Source organism: Aplidium turbinatum, chromosome 15 (genome assembly GCF_918807975.1).
Source record: "Aplidium turbinatum chromosome 15, kaAplTurb1.1, whole genome shotgun sequence".
NCBI classification, from domain to species: Eukaryota; Metazoa; Chordata; class Ascidiacea; order Aplousobranchia; family Polyclinidae; genus Aplidium; species Aplidium turbinatum.
The window spans coordinates 13,871,645-13,893,119 of NC_137486.1; the positions used below are offsets into that span (position 1 = coordinate 13,871,645).

At 37.9% G+C, this 21,475-nt stretch overlaps 1 protein-coding gene across 1 annotated transcript in view; it reads right to left on the reverse strand.

Moving 5' to 3' along the window:
* Window positions 1-202: 202 nt before the first annotated feature.
* LOC145784263 (uncharacterized) overlaps window positions 203-21,475 on the reverse strand; it is a 37,700-nt gene continuing 16,427 nt past the window's right edge. The window contains exons 15-21 of the mRNA XM_082596051.1: window positions 10,117-10,254; window positions 6,844-7,053; window positions 5,943-6,083; window positions 4,944-5,168; window positions 4,549-4,648; window positions 3,488-3,572; window positions 203-2,847 (exon numbers count right to left, since the gene is read on the reverse strand). Of these exons, the coding sequence (XP_082452177.1) occupies window positions 2,584-2,847; window positions 3,488-3,572; window positions 4,549-4,648; window positions 4,944-5,168; window positions 5,943-6,083; window positions 6,844-7,053; window positions 10,117-10,254 (1,163 nt within the window). The 3' untranslated portion in view covers window positions 203-2,583. The remainder of the gene's footprint in view (window positions 2,848-3,487; window positions 3,573-4,548; window positions 4,649-4,943; window positions 5,169-5,942; window positions 6,084-6,843; window positions 7,054-10,116; window positions 10,255-21,475) is intronic.

Consider the following 21,475-nt stretch of genomic DNA (forward strand, 5'->3'; position numbering starts at 1 on the left):
GTCAGGTTTGTTGGACGATCAATCTCACTTTAGACCAAGGTTTCCTATTCAGCTGAGACAGCGGAATGAATCTCTTACATCTTTACAATGCAATCAGACACCAACATCACGAGAATAAACACATTTTATTTTGAAAGTGCAAATAAACGCAATTCTGTGAATCAACCATCACAAATTTTCATTTTTCATCAGCACACACAATTTAGAAAACAAGTCCTTTTTTACACTGAACAACGTCTCCAGACGTTGATCAATCTTGAAAAGGACATTTGCTGATTGGAATTTCACAATGGTGTGCATACTTGGATGGTGATTGCTATAATGATGTCATTATAAAGATCCTCAATTTGAACCCTCACTGTGCACCTTTATTTTTATTCTTACACTCCCACAATTCAAGTACGAGACTGTTAAATACCTGAAGTCATTTCCCCCTTCCCTACGAAGTTTTCTTCAACCCAAACAACCCTTTTTCCCGAAGGGTCTTATAAAGTGTGAAACCTCTTAGGCCTGCAAGTATGATGGTGAATGTTAATGTGAATAGAACTCTCTCGACCTGGATAGCCACTAAATGTCCAGAAGTTTGAAAATAGTCTTTATTTCAACAAAAGAATAGTGAGTAGGCTATTCAGCCTTGCGCCGATAACCAGGAAGACCGCTCCCTCTTCACAAAAGAAAAAGGGTTGTTTTTTCTTTATTTGTATTTGTCGTTTCAATTGTGGAAGAAAAATGGCAGAACTAAAATACAAATTAGAACCAACTGACAAGAATACTCGTTAAATCACCATGCTTGCATTGAAACGGAACGGTTGCACAGACATCAAAAATCATTTGAACTCACTAGCGCCTTTCAGCGATGATAAATGTTTACAGCGCAAACGGTCTTCAACAAAAATTCAAATCACACAACTTCAGGTTTTGTGCAAGGAAACGATCTATAAAAAAGTTAAGTTTGTTACCGCAGTTCTTTCGAAGCAAATACTCCGAATTTAGATTTAAATGATTTGGTTTAAAATTAAATTTGAAAATCTCCGTTTTGATGAAGATTGATAGTACATAGGCGTACTGTGATGTTTTATGGTCGTCAGACCACTCGGCATGCAACAACTCAGCAAGTGTTTTAGCTCAGCATTTACATTTCAGCCACTGTCCATCTCCAAGTCAGTAGGCTAGATGAGATTTTCACCTAGCATCGGACTTGCTTGGTCATCGCTTGCTAAACTGAATATGTTGACTTGTGACATGTCAATTTGCCACTTGTTCAGTTGACAGTTATTACTTTCTCAGTTTCAGTTTCATCATTTACCACCATCAGCTATTTGCTGAAAAGCTGCTAGCTCAGTTGTCACTTGCTTAACCGTTATTAGATCAGTTCACAATTGCTGACTTGTAGGAGATTCATGTTTTCCTGAAATAATAATTTATTTTGCTTCGCCTTTACCAGCACATTTATTTGATTTCAAAGTGTCCTTATAGAGCTACAGCCAAAGACTACAAGAAGAGTAAGCACAACTGCAAAACAAAACTTATTTGGCCTTACTCGAAATACAAAAATGTAAGCAAAGGAGAGCGGCAGCTTGTGAAGTTTTCTTCCATACCAGCTGCTTCCCTAGGACCTAGGTAACACCAGCTTACGTAACTTCTGATTTCTATATATCCTCCATAACGAATACAATAGGCTGGTGGACTAGATCAGGGGTGGGCAACCTTTTTAGCACAAGGGCCAGTTAGAAAAATGTAATGCTTACAGGAGGGCCGCACGTCAAATAAACACTAATTCATATTTTCAGCAATGGAGTTTATCTTATTGAAATTTTGTACAAGAATGTCATCCTCCTGCAGTAAATTCAATTCAAGCTGGAAGAAGATGAAGGGCCGCATAAAAAATGGAAAAGGGCCGAATGCGCCCGCGGGCCGCACGTTGCCCACCCCTGGACTAGATTATGCTTTTGTTCAGCCTAATTCTAAAATAGTTTAATCAAGTTTCTACGTTGTAGCAAAGTAAGAGTATTTTTTCAGTAATGTATTTTGAAAAAAATCAAAAACTAAATCTTATTGCGTCGAAAATCAGAAATCGTCAACAAAAACCGCGTTTCATGAAATAGCTTTTACCAGAGATAGATCAATGTAGGCTACATTCTAAGCAGTATGACCGTACGCGGTTCACGGAAACAAGACAAATTTGGCAATCTTGTTAAAGATGACTGCATTTTTGGTTTTATAAACTGACGAGGTCTTTGTTGCCTTGCCCTGGCAGGCTATATCATAAAGGACATACGCATACCTTCATTTACAATAGCTTACAAAATTAAAAAGATGCAGTTCATTGCCTGCAGAAAAATCTCATGTAGTTTACCATGACTGTTTTTTCAAAAAAAACTACAACAATACGTTGATACAGCTGTAGCTTTGACACAACTAACATTTTCAGTATTTTTAAAGCTCAAATTTGATTAAGAAACATTAAAGTCCAAGAACGAAAAGTGAAAACAGCTTTACAGAAACCGCGTTCCAATCCTATGTAGACTACGAAACTGCTTTTTTTTATCTCGACATTAATTGCAAAAGTAGATTTCTTGTGTTTCATTCTTCTTCTTCCTCCTCTTCTTCTTCTTCCTCTTCCTCTTCTTCCTCTTCCTCTTCTTCTTCCTCTTCTTCTTCCTCTTCTTCTTCTTCTTCTTCCTCCTCATCTGCTTCATTTCTACTGAAGGACAAAGGGGCAACGCGTTTTCCAAAGATTCCAGGAATGCATCGATTGGTCAATGTGTTGTATACCCTACCGCCGCAGCACTGTTGGTTTCCCAGAAGAGTGTACACTGTTCTTCCACAGCATCCTTCTGTTGCAGTCTGAAAACATTGTGTTGTTCAATTTTTGTTTTGGTTGTGTCATGACGTAGGCCTACTCGGGATGATTAAAACATTGTTTTTTAGGTCGAAACAAAAGAAAGTTCTTTGCACAGAAAATAGTTTGCAACAAAATCAAAGCAAAATTTTTTTAAAACGAAATTCTGTTTTATTTGGAGAAATTGTAATAGGCCGTAGACATACGCTATAGCTACTAGCCGACGTCCACTAATAAGCTATGCCTTCTGTGTTCGAATGTAGGCTACTGTGTTTTGTGTTTGTTTCGAATTGACAGGAAAATGTTTTTCATTTTAAAACAATAATTGTTCTTCAGGAAAAAAGTTTATTCGAAATGAAGTTAAGACTGAGAGTTTTATCTTTAAACAAAATATTTTTCTATATTTTTGAGCAAGTTTGTATGTATGGGCAATGTGTATTTTATGTTTCTTCTGTTTTAAAACATAAAAAAATGCAACCTCAAAATTTGGTAATATCAAGCAACTATAATTCAGTTTCACAGAATAGCTGGACTTGTTGAGCAAAGATTTATAGAAATCAGCAGGCAAATCTATTGATGTCAAGATAGCAATCCTTTTTATGTACGGTGACAGCTTTAAAGTTAACAACCATTTGCATTACTTACCCTGTATTTGGACACACCGCAGCAACCTTGGAATGCAGATTTATAAAAAGTGTTCCCACAGCAACCGTCCCCAAGTATCAGCTTTCTGCTCAAAAGAGATGAAATAACTGATGATGAGTTACCGGTACTATCACAGTTTGTTTTGTTTTTCATATCTTTATCCTGCATTGCGCGATTGCGGGAAAGCGGACTTGAGCGCTATGCATCGGTGTTCGCCTTTCGACGTACACCTGACCCACGCTGCAGCCGACGGCAATGTCTGTTTCTGGTTGTCTACTTTACTTATGACTTAAATTTGGTACTACCCATTACTCGAAATCGATTACTGGGTAAAGGCAATTATCGTAAAGTTTCTTGCCCAGAGAAACAACAGCAAGTGCGGTGGCTGGAGTCGAACATGCAGGCTCTCGACTGCGAGCCCAACGCGCTAACCACTCGGCCACTGCTGCCGAGTCAAGTGGCAAAAGCTTATGTCTGAAGAAGGTTCTTCTGATGATGCAACAAGATTTTAATTCCTCTGTGCTAAGTCAACGTGAAACGCATTTGATATGTTTGCTCTACGCAAACCAACATTTACATTTAGAATATTTCCTTTGTCAAGTTTCATCAGATGAGTGTGTTGACTGCATAGCAGAGTGGTGAGAGCCCTGGGACGGCAATCGAAAGAACGCCGGTTCGACACCGCTCAAGAGCATGTGGCTGTGTCTGTGGCAGGACACTTAAAGGCATGCCTGAAGGTGAACACGACGATTGGCATTCCTTGCCTTCCCGTCCACTTAATCTAAATTTTCAACTACCAGGTGTAAGCCTGGATACGACAAACAAAAAAGATGCGTGTGATATTATTTTCAAACTTAAGTGTCACATTTCCACATTGGCAATAGTTCAATTTAACCTTTAGGAAACTATAGACCTGAAATGGATCGATCGATGACACCTTCAATATTAAGAGCCTAATACTCCGGGCGTTGAATTGGCAGCCTTAGCCTATGTGACTGTGGGTTACAAAGCATTTATCAGCAGACGGTTTAACTTTTTTTAAAACAACCACAATAACTCACATAACTCGTCGATTGCAGCATATGTTTAGTTTGGAATTGTATGATGATTTTCCGCAGCATTTGTCATGTTTTGCTCTTCTCTTCCGACAAGGCAGACCCCCTGCGTCAATACAATTGTTTTGTCAAATATCTGCGTCTGGAATGCCGTAAGTAGCCTAATCCAAGAAACAAAATCGTTTTTTTGACAATGATGCGAAGTTTGTTGACGCTGCGGTTTAAAAGTAGGCTATTAATAATTTCTAAGGATATGTTTTAATAGTTTTTCTAATACGTACAGCTTGCAAATTGAAACTATACGTCCCTTGCAATTATATAAAAGTGGTAAAGCTGAAAGCTAAAAGTTAAAAATACCCAATAGGCGACTTCATAGTTTCAAAATGCCTTTTAACTTGTACCTGTCCCTCTTCCACCACCACCAGCAACTTTAATGCGACGGCATTGCGGTATAGATGGTTTATCCCATTTACTGTTGCTCTGGCAACGCAGCTTTGGACGACCAATCAGCTTGAATCCGGTAGCGCAGGTAAAAGTGCAAGTTGAACCCACTTTAGCTTTGTTCGTGCAGGAAATTGTCCTCCCCGGCCGTTTTACATTACGAAACCGCGACGGACAAGTGATATCTAGAAAATGATTTTATTCAAGGTTATTTTATGCTTATTTCAGCTCCATAGCAATGAATGACAAAATACAGACACAAATAGGCTACATAACATACAATGTTGCGAAGATACACTGATGAGCCCAGACTCATGGGCGAAACACGTGTCTATCGCTGTTAATTCTTGCTGCACTTGACGGCCGAGAAATAACATGTAGGCTACAGGTCGTGATTGCATAAGACTTTCCTAACGTAACTCTATGTTGACAATCTATAACGAGTTGTAGCTCGCAGTCACCCAACTCTATACAGCCTATAACTTTGAAGTAATAGAGCTATTCTATTGTAGTACATCCAGTTTATTGGCATGAGGCAATGAGCAAAAAGTATTTAATCATGCACAGTTCTTAGTCTTTAATATTGCAAAAACGTTGGACAAAAAGATGAAACCACAATCGCAGATGAGTGTTACATAACGAAGGGGCCGCATTTATTAATGAGAGCGGTGCCAATAATTAAAATCCCCCTGTCATCTGGACAGGGCCGTTGAGAGGAAGATATGGGCCGGCATCAATGAGATCCTCGGGGCCCAAATTAAGACACGTTTAGGAAAAAGGATTATATCCAAAGAATATGCGGTGGTTTCTTCATGTTGCCGGGCGCCTTGGAAAGTTTACAGGCCCCTAAAATCAACTCGGGCGTGTTTGAAAGTACCCCCTGGAGCCCCTTGTGAACGCTACTGCATCTGGATGAACATGGCAAGAAAATGTCAAAATTATAAACCAACATCACTCACTCGTAAATGAACAGGACATGCCACATACACCATCGCATAGGCAGGTTTTACCATTTCTACACTGGGAGTTTGTTCTACAAGGTGATGGACATCTTCTTTTCCTTAGTTTGACCAGCGATCGCTTACGCATGGGACAGGCTGCTAAGAGATGTAAATGTACATATTTATAGTTGGGCTTTTGCATGGTGATCGGAATAGCTTGTACAAAACAAGTCTAAAGCCGAATTCCGATCGTGGCGATTTTCATTAAATGTTTTTGAGTTATTATTTGCAGAGTATAGCGGCATTAGGCTTCAAAATGCATAGCACGGTGATGAGAAACTCAGCTACCGCTTCCATCACTATCAACGATGGCCCCTCAGGGCCTCAATGAGAAAGCAATTGGACATGAGCTCCAAAAAAAACTTGAAGTTGTGATAGTTTTCTACAAAACAAGGTTAAATTGTAGAGTCTTCTACAAGTCAATAGGCCTAGTTGTTAATTAAGCACATGGCAGTTGAGCAAGTGACAACTAAGCTAAAAACGTTTCAGCTGGTGGCTGAAAGTTGGAAAATGATAAAACTGAGCAAGTAACAACTGAGCAAGCCGAAACCTATCGCATCTCGCAAGTTAGTAAATTTAGTTTAGCAAGCGACGACCAAGCCAGCCCGATGCTATGTGAAAATCTCATTTGCTGACTTGGACAATGGCTAAAATGTAGGCCTACATGCTGAGTTCAAGCACTTGCTGAGTTATTGCATGCCGGGTGGCACGACGAACGAAATTTTATGTATTTGTGAGAACACGCTCCTACAACCATCCAAACTGACGCTTTGTTTCAGATTCCTTTTTGCAATGCTTGTACAGAAACCAAACTGTGACTTTTCTTAGTTTCTTTTATACATTAGCCGCTGAGACTCACAGTTTCCAGGCGCTTGCCCTAAGCATCGAGGGAACTTCGATTTATCCCATCTTCCATTGCTTTGACAATTTAAGTTTGGAGCTCCACTTAAGCGATAGCCCTTTGCACAGGAAAAAATACATTTGGAACCAACAAAAAACTTGTTGCTGCAGTTTAAGCTTCTCCCGGGTGACGGTCGAAGTCGCTTCAGATTGGGTGAGCAAGTTGTGCCTGAAAAAAGATTGCATTCAATGAAAAAAGCAGAAATTGTTTGGAAACAAAACCAGCAAGCGCCAGGAGATTGCTGGCATTTTCTACTCCCCTGGTTCTGTTAGCTCTGTTTTTTCTACAAAAATAAGAGTTAAACTGACTGGTAAAAGCGGCGGTCGAATACCTTGTGATAAGAATTTGTGGTGCGATACTAACGAGCCCTGCCTTGTTGCTCGAAGAAACAAAAACAAAAAAACGAACCCAGCCTCATGGGCGAAACACGGTGTCTATCGCTGTCAATTCTTGTTACAATCGGCTGCCGAGAAACACAGACAAAACATTTCACATCAACAAAATAAAAATAGGCCTGCATGTACTAGCCTACAATATACACATTGTCATAATGATCTTAAAAGTTATTTCTAAAATTCTATAAACTAAACTTGCAGACTAGCCTACATTTTCAGCCGAGCATTTTGATATTGCTAGTTATACATTTGAAGCATCAAAATTGTACCAAATGTGCCAAAATTTTCGATTAAATGAATAGTTTGGGGTGCTGTTGCACTTTATTTGACATTTGCGTAACTATTATTTGAGCAAAAAAATCAAAAATAAGTTCAATCCTAATAAAATTTTTGAAACATGCTGAACGTTCTTGCCCAAAATTTTATCAAATTGGCCAAAATTTTCACAAAATGAATAGTTTGAGGGTGCAGTTGCACCTCCTGCACCCCAGGCTCCTACGCATAAGGTTTTCCTGCTGTAAACTTCGTTTGTGTTTATCAAAGTTTTTCTTGATTTGACATCACATCAAAAGCGATTTTAATTAAACCAATCAAGCGCTTTGACTAGCTTCAGAAAATTTTTGTTACGTATATTTTAAGATTTTTCACCTGTTTTAATTTTACTTATACAAGTGCAACTTGATTGGTTATCGTCTCTTCTCCATTTCACAAAAAAATCGGATTTTTTGCAGTAGCCTGAATGAAACTAATGATTAGCAAGCAAAACCAAGAGCGAGGTAACAGGAAAAGTCGCTTTTGCATAAGCTTGCAATTTCATAGTTTTTATGCCATATATGGCATTATATTCAACTGTTGTGTAAGAAAATGTGCACTAATCAAAATTCCTTATAATTGGGTTTGTAAGAGTGATGTGATTAGATTCCAGTTATCGTCTGTTCGTTGGGTGAAAAATTCATTTGTTTTTCTTCCCAGCCAGGTAATACGTATACCCTACTAACCTCCTGTGACCAGGGCCTCTGAGAGAGATTTTCACTAAGAGTACGAAGAGTTATTCCGGGCCCCCCTCTCACTCCGGGCCCTCTTTGTCTTGGGCAAAACGCGTGATGCTTCCTTAGGCATATTGCACACCACCCAACACTTTACTGCAGAATTGGACAGCTGTGCGCAATAATAGTATCAGGCTGCAATAAAACTATTATTTAGTGTTTAGTGTTGTGCATATCATGTGATCTGTCCCTCACCAATTTGTGTATCCTGCATTGAATTCGTATGTCAGTTGTTGATGGTGCTGTTGAGAGGTGTCGCTTATACAGCTTTAATATAAAATTTTCAAATTCATTTATTTATTTCTCTTAGATGTAGCCTATAATTATTCCTGATGAGGACACTATGCAGTGTTGAAAACGTTACATTTAGTAGTGTTTTTCTTGTTTTTTTGTGTGTTTAATAAAAAATGTTAAATCCGTTAACGTTACTGAGTGTTACAGGCTATGTATCTGGAACAATAAGTCAAGCTCTCTACCAAGGCTCAAACATAAAATCTTGTTAAAACATAATCAAATTAATCATCTTACCAATAATCTTATTCTTCATTAACTTTTACATTCACCAAATGCCTAGCAGAAGTGAACGAAGTCACTTTTTTACTCCGGCTGCGCTCCTGCTCCGAAAGTATTTACTCCGAAATTCATTTTGAAGTGAAATAAACGTGAAACTACCATTTTCAAATAGTTTTTTTTTTTTTTTTTAAAAAACCCGGGTTTTTCTCAAACTTGCTTTTACTACAATATGCCTCCCCCCCATGGATAGGAGAATAACCAACTTTAATGATTTAATTTAGGATGCTTTTAACAAAACATTTTTGCACGTAAAGCATTCAATCACCACTTTGGGCCCCTAATTTGCGCGCAATGCATTCAATTACTTTTCCGGGCCCTTTTTCTACATTACGGGCCCTCCCCAGGACTAAAGAATAACAACTTTTATGTTTGAATTTAGTCGTTTAGAATGGTTTTAACCAAACATTTTGTGCGTAAACTATAAAATCACAATTTCGGGCCCCCCAACAATCACAGTCCTGGGCCCTCAAGGGTACGCCGTACCCTCCGTACCCCCCTCTCATAGGCCTTGCCTGTGACACCACATTTTAAAACATTTTAACTTTTGAAAGTCACGTTTTGTTGCAGGATCAACTTTCGCATCTGCAGTGTATGAGGCAATTTGTATGTTTGCCAATCGATATCTGTTGCCAAATCGTTGCAGGTAATGTCAGAGATGTTTTGAACATAGCAACCTGTACCTTCTAATTTGTATGCTGTCATCGTGAGCGTTTGTTACGACACGACCTAGATAGCAGAAACTATCAACATTGTCAACAGCATTTCCTCCAATGCGTAAGTTTAAAAATTTTTATCTTTTTTGCTAATGGTCATCATTTTTGTTTTTGCGGGATGTAGGCTAGGCTAACTTCAAACCATAATTTTCACATCTTAAAACTTAATCTTATCCAAACAACCCCTGCAGTTCTGCCACACTTCTACCGACCAGACAATGCAATCTATGCCGACAGCATCGTAAGTTGGTTACCATTTTTCGGCACATATTTTACAGAGTTTTCAAAATTGATCAAAGCTTTTCTCATTATGTATGTTCAGAATATAGGTTGGAAAGATGTAGTGACAATTTGCTTCCCTGTCTGACACCTTGTCAAATGGTAAATCACTCGGCAAAAGCAAATCAAAAGTAAGAAATTAAACTATGTAGGCTACGGTAAGTGGTTGATGCTTCAGTACAAGCAAGATGAAATCTGATAAAACTGATTAAAGTTCTATCTCACCTGAGTTTGAGCAAGTCTTTCCGCATGGACCATCGCATTGGCATTTTCTTCCTCCAGAGCAATTTGCGTCGCTGGTGCATGGTTTTGGACATCTTCGTCGTCTGAGTCGAATCAAACGTGGGTTCCGTTTCGGGCAAACTAAACAAAGAAATAAGAAATTAATTCCGGTTTGATTAAACGGTTGGATTTTGAAAATACCCTTGAGATAAATTAAGCGATGTTTATGGCGGGATTGATGAAATGAAAAGTTTTCACTGCGTGTTTTATTTTGTGTTTGCCAAACGACTCCCTAGCCCAGCGTTTCTTAACCTTTTCTGACTCTAGCACCCCTGTAAACAGGTCTGAACAGTCTAGCACCCCTAACTATCGTTGGCATACGACTACTACAGTGCCGGCCAAAAGTTTAGTAGAGGCCGAAATTTTGACATGCCTTCAGATCGCTGGTGATGTATTTTGTAATGAAGTCTCTTGTTGTTTAACAAACTGTGCAGTTGTTTTAACCACGGTGATTCAGGATTTGGTATTTGGTTTTCATTCACCAACAAAAAATCAATTATAACCATATGTAAGCGAATCAACTCTCTTAAAACAACAGCACAGTTTGTTAGGCGACAAAAATATAAAATATACCGCCAGTGATCAGGAAGCATGTCAAAATTTTGACGCCGCCATTAAACTTTGGTCTGCATTATTGAAAGGAAAGCGATGTACAAATTGATCATTTTGTTTATTCATCAAAACTACTGTCGTCATTGGTGATAAAGAAATAGGAAAACCCGAGAATAGTGAAAGAACATGGAAAAACTTAAGCATACTTAAGTTACTCAGCTGGGTAACTAGTTACACATGTATCAATGTGATTTCTGCTGTTGCTTATGTGTGACCAATTGCTCTATTCGAGGCTAAGTGTTGGCCAAAGCCACTCTCATATCGTGGAGCAACCCATTGTCAATTATTTTGATTTGGAGTATGGTGGAGAACGCCTTTTCACACAGTTAGGTAGTCAGAAATGGAACGATCGATTCCAATGCTGCCCGTGCCAATGCAGGATATGCTGTCAACTGATCACACCAGAAATCAGCAAGCGGAATGACGAATCTTGTCCGACAACTCTGATTCACCTGCATGTCAATCAGCTCCTCCTTTAGTCTATTATCATCACTCATGTCTGCCAAGAAGGGCTGCTGTATCCACTCTGGATATGAGTGATTTGTGGGAACGTATTTTGCCATGGTGGTTGCTAGAAGCGAGCAGTAATATTACAACAAAGCACCCACCAGGTAAGTTTGCACAAACTACTCAGGATCAAGTTGCGTACTTGACTGGGAGATGACTACAATAACAACAAACCATATACGGTAGGCTACTTCGAAACAGCAATCATTGATATGACAACTGCCGATGCTGGCAGAAAGACGAAATATTGCAGAAAAGTAAATTTTTTTGCTATTATACGGCATGCATTTAGCACCCCCTACAGTCTACTCCAGCACCTCCAAGGGGTGCTAGCACCCCCGGTTAAGAAACGCTGCCCTAGCCGATGATAGTTCTTAGTTTTGATTGCTAGAAAATCTTACAAAAACAAAATAAACTACGCTAAGTACTGAAACTGGCTGGTGGCGACAATCCTTATCACTTCGGGTCTAAACAGAACTCTATCGCTAACTGCTGACTTCCAACTGACACCACTTTAATGCTGTCTTCATATTGCATAAGCCGCCTGACAGTTGTTCCTATCTTTGACTTTCCTGAATAGCAAGGACTGCTATCATGGTGATTCTCTCACCATATAGAGTTGCTAAATGTTTGTCAGTTGCAAATGCACTGGGTGGTGTTGTTGGGGGTGCTTGTTCTGTTGTTGTTTGCAAAGATTTCGAGGTCGTTGTTGGAAGGAGGGGAATGACATTCTAGAAATATAAAAATTTAAGGTTATTACAAGAAACAACAGCACAACAATGCTTGAATTGATATTTCATCAATACATCAAATACGTGCGTACATCTTATATCAACTGATAACTTCTAAACTTTGTGCCACCGTAGACAGCCTAAGCTTGTGCCGTGCACAGTGTTGTTCCAACATACCCCTGCAAGTAATTTCAGTTAGGTCAGATATAAAATAAGATGAAGACCCTTGCGATGCTAGAATCACAAATCTAGTATTTTTTACGCTTTCAAAGATTGCAATTGCGGATGAAAAGATAAAAAGAATTGCGAGTGATCCCAGTTGTTGTGTAACTTGTCTCATCTGAACACCAGTAATGTTTCAGATGTACTTTATAGAGATATTGCAATTGATTACACTGCTTATAGATACCGTACATCAGCAGGCACTGTGTTGCATAGGTTCGTGCCGCAGCATGATACATTGCACCGAGTGATGTTATAGTTGGTGTATTCCGAAGCAACTGCTTCACAAGTGGTGTTCCTGCAGGTTTCCAAGGGTGCACATTGGACGTTGTCCACGAAAACTGAAAAACACAAAAGATTGCAGGTGTTTGTAATTGAAATATGATTTATTGAGAATTTATGTGTGCTTTAACTCCTCCAGTCTTGACAAACAACCATAAGATAACAAGAATCTGGTAAATTTATCTAAAATAAAGTTGTTTCTGTTGATCCCAGTTTATTACACGTGTCGTCCGAATAGTAGGCTAACTATAAGTTGAAGACGGAGATCAAAAAAACTTTAATAAGTCGCAAAATGCACATTTTAGAAAAGATTTCAGTTTTGAAAAGTTGTAAAAAACTACGTATTGAACCATGTCATCCTCGACAACAGCAAAAAGAACTACATTTTAACAAAAAACTACATTGCTTGGCTATGTTCGTTCTTTACAGGGTTTTAACAATAACTTAAAATCTGAAAGCTAGGATTTAAAAAAGTTTTCCTTGCTTGTGTTGTGTTGTTTGCCACTAATTGTGTGAATCGTTTTAAGAAAAACAGAAGCACCTACCGCTTTCTCCATATATAGACGTCATCATACAAACATTTCCCTTTGGACAGGCCGTCAAGTACAAAGATGAGTTTGTGTGAACGATCCCAGTACGGTAACTGACCCCAGAATAACACGTTAACTCGTCGTCTGTTGCAAAAAATACACAGCGATTTTTAAAGTGGTATGCCCAGCTGAAAACCGTGCTTTTATGTTTGTACACGTCAAATCAACAAAAAAGGACAAATTTTGTCAGTTTTAAGACAACCACATGATATAACAGAATTGTTTTTTGGTGGTTTGAAACAACAGATATTCTGAATAATTAAATTGAATTCAAAAGAAAATAAGAAAAATGTATCACTGTTAATATCATACAACACAAGAAAAATGCAAAATATTTTCTTATTGCAAATGTGAAGGTCTACAATTACTTCAATAAAAAGTACTGAGTTTTCTCAAATAAGTAAAAAAAAAAGAAATTTCCGATATTTATTCATGGGTATAAATATAGAAAAAAAGAAGGAACTAGTGTAAGGAACCCGGTATTAAATTACACTAAAATTATTTTAAATTGGAGCACTATATAAATGTGTAGGTGGTCTTCTTGTGTAGGTAAGGAAACGCAAGTGGCATACAACACATGGAAATCCTTCAATTCTGTAATTAAATTTGATATTTTTTATGTCACCTCCATCGCAGTTCCTTCCTTTAAAGCCATCCAAACATCGGCAAACATAAGATGGAGTCCCGATTGCACTGGTGGCATCTTCACAAGAGCCGCCATTTTGACAAGGACTTGACTGACAAGCCGCTGAAATTAAAAGTGACAGTCAATAGCCTGTTTGCTGTTGAGATACAACCGACAAAAGTATTTTAATTATTTACATTGTATAGGAATACAGCACTCGCACTGGTAAAGGTATCATCATTTGTTTGATTATAAATAAATAGCTGCTGTACTCAGGAACTATTCATCACATCAAACAGTTTCTTGCTCGCCGAACACTTGGCCTAACATCAAGATTATTTTTAAAACCCAGCGATTATAAAGTTACTAAACACTATCTGCTCGTAGAAAGAATGATTTTTATTTTCAGTGAATGTACTTTTGCGGAGGCAAGGAATCATAAATACCAGTTGCCAGGTTGAAACTCAAACAGGTAATTTCTTTGAAAAATCTCTTTTTCAAGAAAAATTGATTGATTGATTGAATATTTATCCTCGGACTGGGAAAGCTTCTTGCAGGGCTTAATCCTTGCAGTTTCGCATACTTGTGGAGGCTTTGAATCACTGACACAGGGCCAGTCACCGAGATTGACAGAGTGAAGTTTCCGATTGTTGAAGTCTTGTTGCCAGGGAATTATTCCATCTACTAGATGCCGCTGAACGGAGAGCAGTCCTTTACGTGCATTGCTCAAGCGCACACTCCGAGAGTCGAACCAGCGCCGCTTGATCTTGAAGCTTCTTCGTTCCAGAAGTCACACGCCAACCAACTGAGCTATCGGGGCAGACGAAAAAAATCAAAGACGTGTAATAGAACGAATAACCATGTAAACTTTTTTTCAGTTTTTGTAACTACTCTGATATTATTAAATATATATAGATATACTGTAGTACGATTAATGGTTTTAATATGACAAGAGAGTGCTCAATACCAAGCGCAATGCTAAGCAGAGCTAATTCAAGTAAATAGAATCACTATTTTGCATGTTTTTTCAGCACCTCCTGACGATCCCGGAAAGGATGAAACAGGCTGTAAAGGTTACTTTGATAATTGTGATTCAATTACAGGCAATATGCAGGATAAAAGAAAGGAAATAAAGTAAAAAAAAATATTAATTAAATAAATCAGTAAACGTCTTTTTTAGTTAACATGGTTAAGGTCTGTGAGCATGTTTAACATCATTACAACATGGATTTGTGTATTCAATAAAACCGGCTAAGATTTTAATTATGATCCTTTGCGATTAACATTGTTAGATTTACATCTTTAGAAGAGTCGTTTTTACAATAATTGTTGAAGTCGTAGCATACTTACTGTATCGGTATCGTGGACAAATTGTGTGGAAATTTTTGTAAATAAGAAGTGTTTAATTCAGTGGCGTACGCAGGAATTTTTCATGGGGGAAGGAGTTGAAAAAAGTTCATGAGACGATTCTAATCGTAGCCAACATTTAGTTCACGGCTGAAACGAAAGTTGGTCACTAAACAGGTCACTATACGTACACTTGTCATTGTGCTGATAGTTTGGAGTACAAGTTGGTCGAGAAAACTTGACGAACATTAACGTACGTTTTTTTTTGTTAAAAATTTGTTGGTTAATGGAAATATGCAATGTAAATCGTGAATGCAATCCACTGTCGATTCAGAATTCGGCCGGTGCTTCCTGTGGAGTACGAAGACGTTTTTCATTTGAGTTACGTTAAGATTGCATTTTGTAGCAAAAATGAATTTAAATTACTCGTTGCAGTGCTTTAGCCTACTGTTACTTTGAGATAGAAAAAGCTGCTAGCAAACACCTCGGGCAAAACATTATTTTAAACATCACGTTGAATAGTGGAACCGAAGTTATGTGAGTTGCAAGACAGTGCCAATTACTGTTCATGTTTGTTTTAGGTGCCCAGCTGAAGTTTAAAGCCTTTTATCATGATGATCAAAATGCTAAGTAGGCTATGTTGTCGACTAATACACACAAGATATCTACTGATTCACTTGCGATACTGCGGTTTGCACGGAAATATATAATTTTAAGCTACATTTTTTTAACTGCTTTATTTTTGTGTTATCCTTTTTTAGATAGGCTACATTTTCTTTAGACAGCGTAGTATATTTGTATGCTTTTGTTTACCTTGGACCTAGATTAATAGCAAACTTGTTTTTGTGGTAACAGGCCAAAAGATTCGAATACGATGCAACAAAACAGCAAGAAAAAATTTGTTTCAAATAAACGTAGATGACTGTTGTTTGAAAAATTCTCAATGCAACATTTTATTCGGCGCCGAATTCCTTTATTTTGATTTCGTTTCGAAATGAGAGCTGTTTTGATTCTTTATGCGCCGAGACCACACTGAAGAGTAGGAAAAATTCAGAACGCAGAGATTGACGCAAAAATGAAAGTGTCTGTCCTTGCGTTATGTTCTTGAAAGTGTTGTTGTTGTTGTTATAACGAAAAGACATTTGCATCAAAAACATTTCAAAGCAGGAGTTTGAGTTGACACAAAATTTCTTTCTCCTAATTTTGTTTTGAATAAATTGTTTAGTGACAAAATTTCTCTGGTTTTATAGTTTACTGTGTAACATTTTGATCATGATTTCTCTCAGCCAATGATTTCTCTCAGCTCAGCCATGATTTCTCTCAGCCAATCAATTAACCTTAATTTTACTCAAAACCTATTGAAGTTGTAGGTCATTGTGGATTAAAGCTTTATTAGCGGATAATAGCTATTTATAGCTGCCGGCTGATCGATCGTTTTGTCGGCTGCATTGCCGAGTGGTGAGAACCCTGTAACGTCGTTCGAAAGGGCGCCGGTTCGACACCGCTCAAGAGCATGCGACTTTGTCTTTGGCAAGACACTTAAGGCATGTCATAAGGTGGTCACGAAGATTGGCTTCCTTGCCTTCCCGTCCACTTAATCTAAATCTTCAATCACCTGGCGTAAGCCTAGATGCGACAGACAATCTTTGACTTTGTGTCCGCCTGCTCAGTTTGCCATATATCCGGACTGCTGCTGATTGATCCCAGTTGAGATTTCTAAGAAGTCGGAGATCTTTACCATCTGTGTCTAGGCTTTCAAGCATCTCCATGAGTGGCTCATGTCGAACACGGTCGAAGGCTTTGCTGTGGTCCAAAAAGCAGAAATACAGGTCTTCCCTGTGTTTTATCGATATTTCAGCAAGTGTCCTAAGTAGAAATGTGGCATTCCTAGTTTCTAGTACTTTGCATCAATTGTTTAGTACTTTGCAGTACGGTAATTGATTCGTCAAAAAGCGATTGCAATATAGAAAAGCTGCACCAAAGGTACCTCCGGTAGGCTTAAAGGGATTCATAAAATTTTTTCTACAAATCCCTGCTTCCGTGAAAACATCGCAACTTATTCATGACATCAGAGTACTATTTTTGTGCTAGTGGTGACATAAGTAGCTACTTACCAATGCTAAGGCTATCTGTTGTTGCTGCTCCTGGGTGTGTAGTTGGCGGATCATTGCATACATTTTCGTCACAACATTGCACCTTGCATGAAGTAATTTCGTAACTTTTCAGATATTTCTTTATGGCTTCACAGTTGAAATTACTACATTGCTCGGTCGGAAGACAAGATCCTTGATTCGCGTGTACTGAAAAAAAGGATTTAAAAAACAATTTTAGGATCGGAGTTATTTTTATTATCCTATGGCAACACTATAGACAGTTAAAAAATATAGCAATTTTTAAATTCTGTAGCAGCATATTGCTAAAATGGCTGAAAAATGTTATCAAGGACGTGCAATTATCAAATAAGTTTACAACTCATTTAAATAAAAACAAATGCTGAGTTCATTGGGATTGATATTCTCGAATAGTTGTATGCACAATTGTACAATGGTTTGTCCTTAATCTACCTACAGTCAGTGTTGTACGTTGACGGCGTCAAGTTTTTGTTGACGCTGAGGCTAGCGCCGTCAATTTATTTTTCAGTTGACGAAGTGATGGCGCCGTCAACTATTTTGCCGATTTTAAGCGTCAAGCGCTATGCGTCATTTTTTGTTTTCATGGAAAATCTCGTTTCACAATAAGAGTTTTACAATGTATTCTGGCCAGCGCGACTCATCCGAATTACCGGCTTTTGCGTTGGTTGGAATGGCTCCCTGGAATACACGCGGAAGAAGTTCGCTAAATGGTGCTCACCCATGTATTGAGAACGAGGGATCAGAGACAGAAAGCGAAAAATCCATGAATGGCATCGCGGAAGTTGAAGATACTTTATTTCAAGAGCTCTATGCCCCTGAAAAGAGCGATGTTGGTGCATTGCACCTCGTTAAAAGATTTATACATGCTGAACTATCACAGCACGCTTGGAACAGTGATACCTTTCCGAGTAAACGTTTTCAACTTGGTTTTGAAATACAACACACCAATACCAAACAGCGCTGCTGTGGAACGCATGTTTTCACTTCATTATGCGTCCCAAACGCAGCAGATTGTCAGACAAACGTTTTGAAATGCTTGTTTTTCTACAAGGAAATAACTAATAGGCTGAGCAGCTAATCACAATACAGTCTCTAAACATAATACCTGCTCTTTATTTATAGCTATTGTTAGCCTAAACTTGATTGAAAAATTTCCGTTTTATGAGACGCTGGCAAAAAATAGCGCTATAAATTTGCGCTGACGCCGTCAATTTCTTTAAGAGCTTACGCAGTACTTTACGCCGTAAAGTTTTCAGCCAATTCGCGCTGACGCCGTCAATTTATTTCAATGACGCGTACAACACTGCCTACAGTAGCCTACTTCAAAATAGTTGCTAGTCTCTAGAAATTTATAGCCTTTTTCACCCATAGGTAAGATCATTAGAAGGTTCGTATTCAAATAGAATCTTATGGTACAATCTAACCTCAACAATCAGGGTAGAATACAGTTGGCTATTGGCATTATTTGTTTTCTAGGGGATTGCTATAACCTTAAGTTTTCTGCGTAAAACGTTTCTTTAAAAAAAGTATAAACTTAGTTTATTTTTTTTTATTTACTGTTCTTAAGCTTTCGTTAAAAAATTGGTAATTTTTTTAAACAACAAGCTTTTTTTTATATTTTAAGATCATCTTAGAATTTTTTCTTTCTAACTAATGAAAGACCACAGAGTTGATGAATAAAGGTTGTCATTTTAAAGCGTAATTAGATTATTAATATATTACAGTACTTCAAAACAAGAGATGTGTCATTATTACGACAAGTAAATTACCAGTCAAGAGTAGTAATGACAATTGATTATGATATCGTAAAAATATATACAAAATCAAGTAAAGGTCACACATATTCATTCTTGGACCTGTGATTATTATTATACTGGAGGCTAAGTATGTTTGAATAGACGCATGTAATTAAGTGAACAAACGAAACGACAGAATGTTCATGAGCGAAAGATATCGTGGAGTCGCTTGATGGGTTTCAAAACGGCAGGCTGATTTAAAACATTTTTTTTGTTGTTTCTGGAACAGTCGCTTGAGTGGTTCTTTACAGCTAAACACCGACTTTCAAGTACGCTGTAGTTTAGAAAGGTATGATTAAGTCGGTTATATTCAATCTAGTTGTTCGTTAAACATTAGTGGAATAAAAAAAATCAACTAAAGTGCAGCAGGCCACTCAGTAAAATTAAAGTTTTAATTTGGAAACAGCCTTACCAAGAAGACACTACACAACTTTTCAAAAATTATAATACTTCAGTGAGTCACTAGACGTTAGCTGTAGAATAAACAAAGTATTTGCAAACTTTAGTTCATATCTAACTGGAAGGCCTACGTATTTAGATCTGCTACACCTTTTTGGTATAAAAGAAAACGTTTGAAAAACTACGCACCACTCATGCGCTACGTATTATAACACACCGACGAACAGTAGGCTACAGGCTATACGTTCCTTGGGTTGGTTATTTTTTTTCCTGATAGCTGTAGGCTATGTAGACTCGTAGCAAAACTTTTATCACTTTGAAGCTTTGACAAATGGAAATAACCAGTTTCAGTAATAACAGTTTCTCCGAGCGCGTAAGGAAATGGTGATTACCGATAGCAATGGTCAGTCTAGACTTGAGCGAGATTTTAGGTTTTCCGAAAATGAATGTGAACCGATCAAAGAGTTATGTGAAGATCTTGGTTTCATTGGAATGACAATCCAATAGTTTTGCAAAGGGAATGCTAACTTACTTCTATATAAAAAAGCGGCCATGTAACTTCTAAGAAGCTGAAAGACTTGGACACAAACATCGGCCGAGATCTGCAAGAGAGATTGGCGAAACGCGCACAAGAAACGTGAAGTGTGGAACTGATCCAGATATGCAAGCATTTAAGGAGTTTTAGTTATTTGGATGAGCACAAAAACTACTTGAATGCACAATTCGAAAGCTCGAAATTTCAGTCTGAGTACACATCTATTTTAAAATGGCAAAAAAAGAGAATTGCTCTATCCACAGAGCTTTGACGGCATGTGTTGAGTGTTGACCAAGATCGAGAAAGTGTTGAGGTTGAACTCATTGAAAATTCTAACTTCAGGACTCTTCAAAAATTTTTATTTTGTTTCTGAAAAGTGAAAATCAACATGGAGAGGCCATTCCTCCACAGAAAAAATTGTGGAAAAAAGTAAAGTGTGTTTTTCAAGCTACGAACAAACGATGTGAAAGTATTGAAAAGCTCTATCACGCCTTGCTTACGATCCAACTCACATCAATAGAGCCCGAAAGAGCTCTTTCAGCCGTGAGACTATCCACCATGAGACTGAGAAGCAGAGTGAATGATGAAAGTTTCAACTATTTTTCGATGAGCTATGCGCAAGATGTACATACTGTACATATTAGGTAATAAAATATAGATGCATACCGCATAATGAATATAACATGAAGAATTGAAGATACTGTTAGGCATACAAGCTTGCAAAGACATGTTTACTCAAGTTTTACCATTTTTTTACTTACAGTCTATCCCTTTATCAGTAGCTTCGTAAGTAATGATGGCGCAACTGTAATTTGTGGAGGCTACAAGATCCGGGGGCTCGTCTGGAGAGTCGGAGCATCTTCTGGCGGCGAATGAGTTAAGCACCTTCAGTGTGTTCGTGTACAATGACATCCCTTCGTAGCATGTTATGTCGCCTAAATCATGGGCAAGTTTTGAGTTTGTAATTGAATCACTGATTGCGTGAAACTTTATTCTCGGACTGAGAAAACCTTTTGATGCAAATTATGTTGAAAATAGAAAGTGATGAGAAAAAGCTTTAATTAACCTACAGTTACTTTAGAAATGAGTTTTGAACTGTTAATTTACTGTGGTGTGAAAAATTGCCATGTATTCAATTTTAAAGTAAACATAGATGAGAAGAGGCTGCGTTCTCTGGTTTACAAGATAGTACTGAGTTAACGTGATAAAAAAAATGCATCAAATAAGATAAAAATTTAAAGCTTCTATTAAAAAAAATCAACCTCGAATTTAAATATCAGTTAAAATTATAAGAGCATTAAATAACCAATTTAGGAGAATAAACTTTCAAATTTTTTACGTCGCTATATTCACGTTTATTTCAAACAACAACTTAACGGGGTTAAGCCTTGGCAATGTTGTACCTTGAGGTTCCTAACAAGAAGAAAACATAGCTAAATGTTCACATCAACATTTACCAACTATTCATAAAGCGAGGCCCACTTGTACTTTTATATTTATATTGTCGGAGAAGTCTTCGTCCCT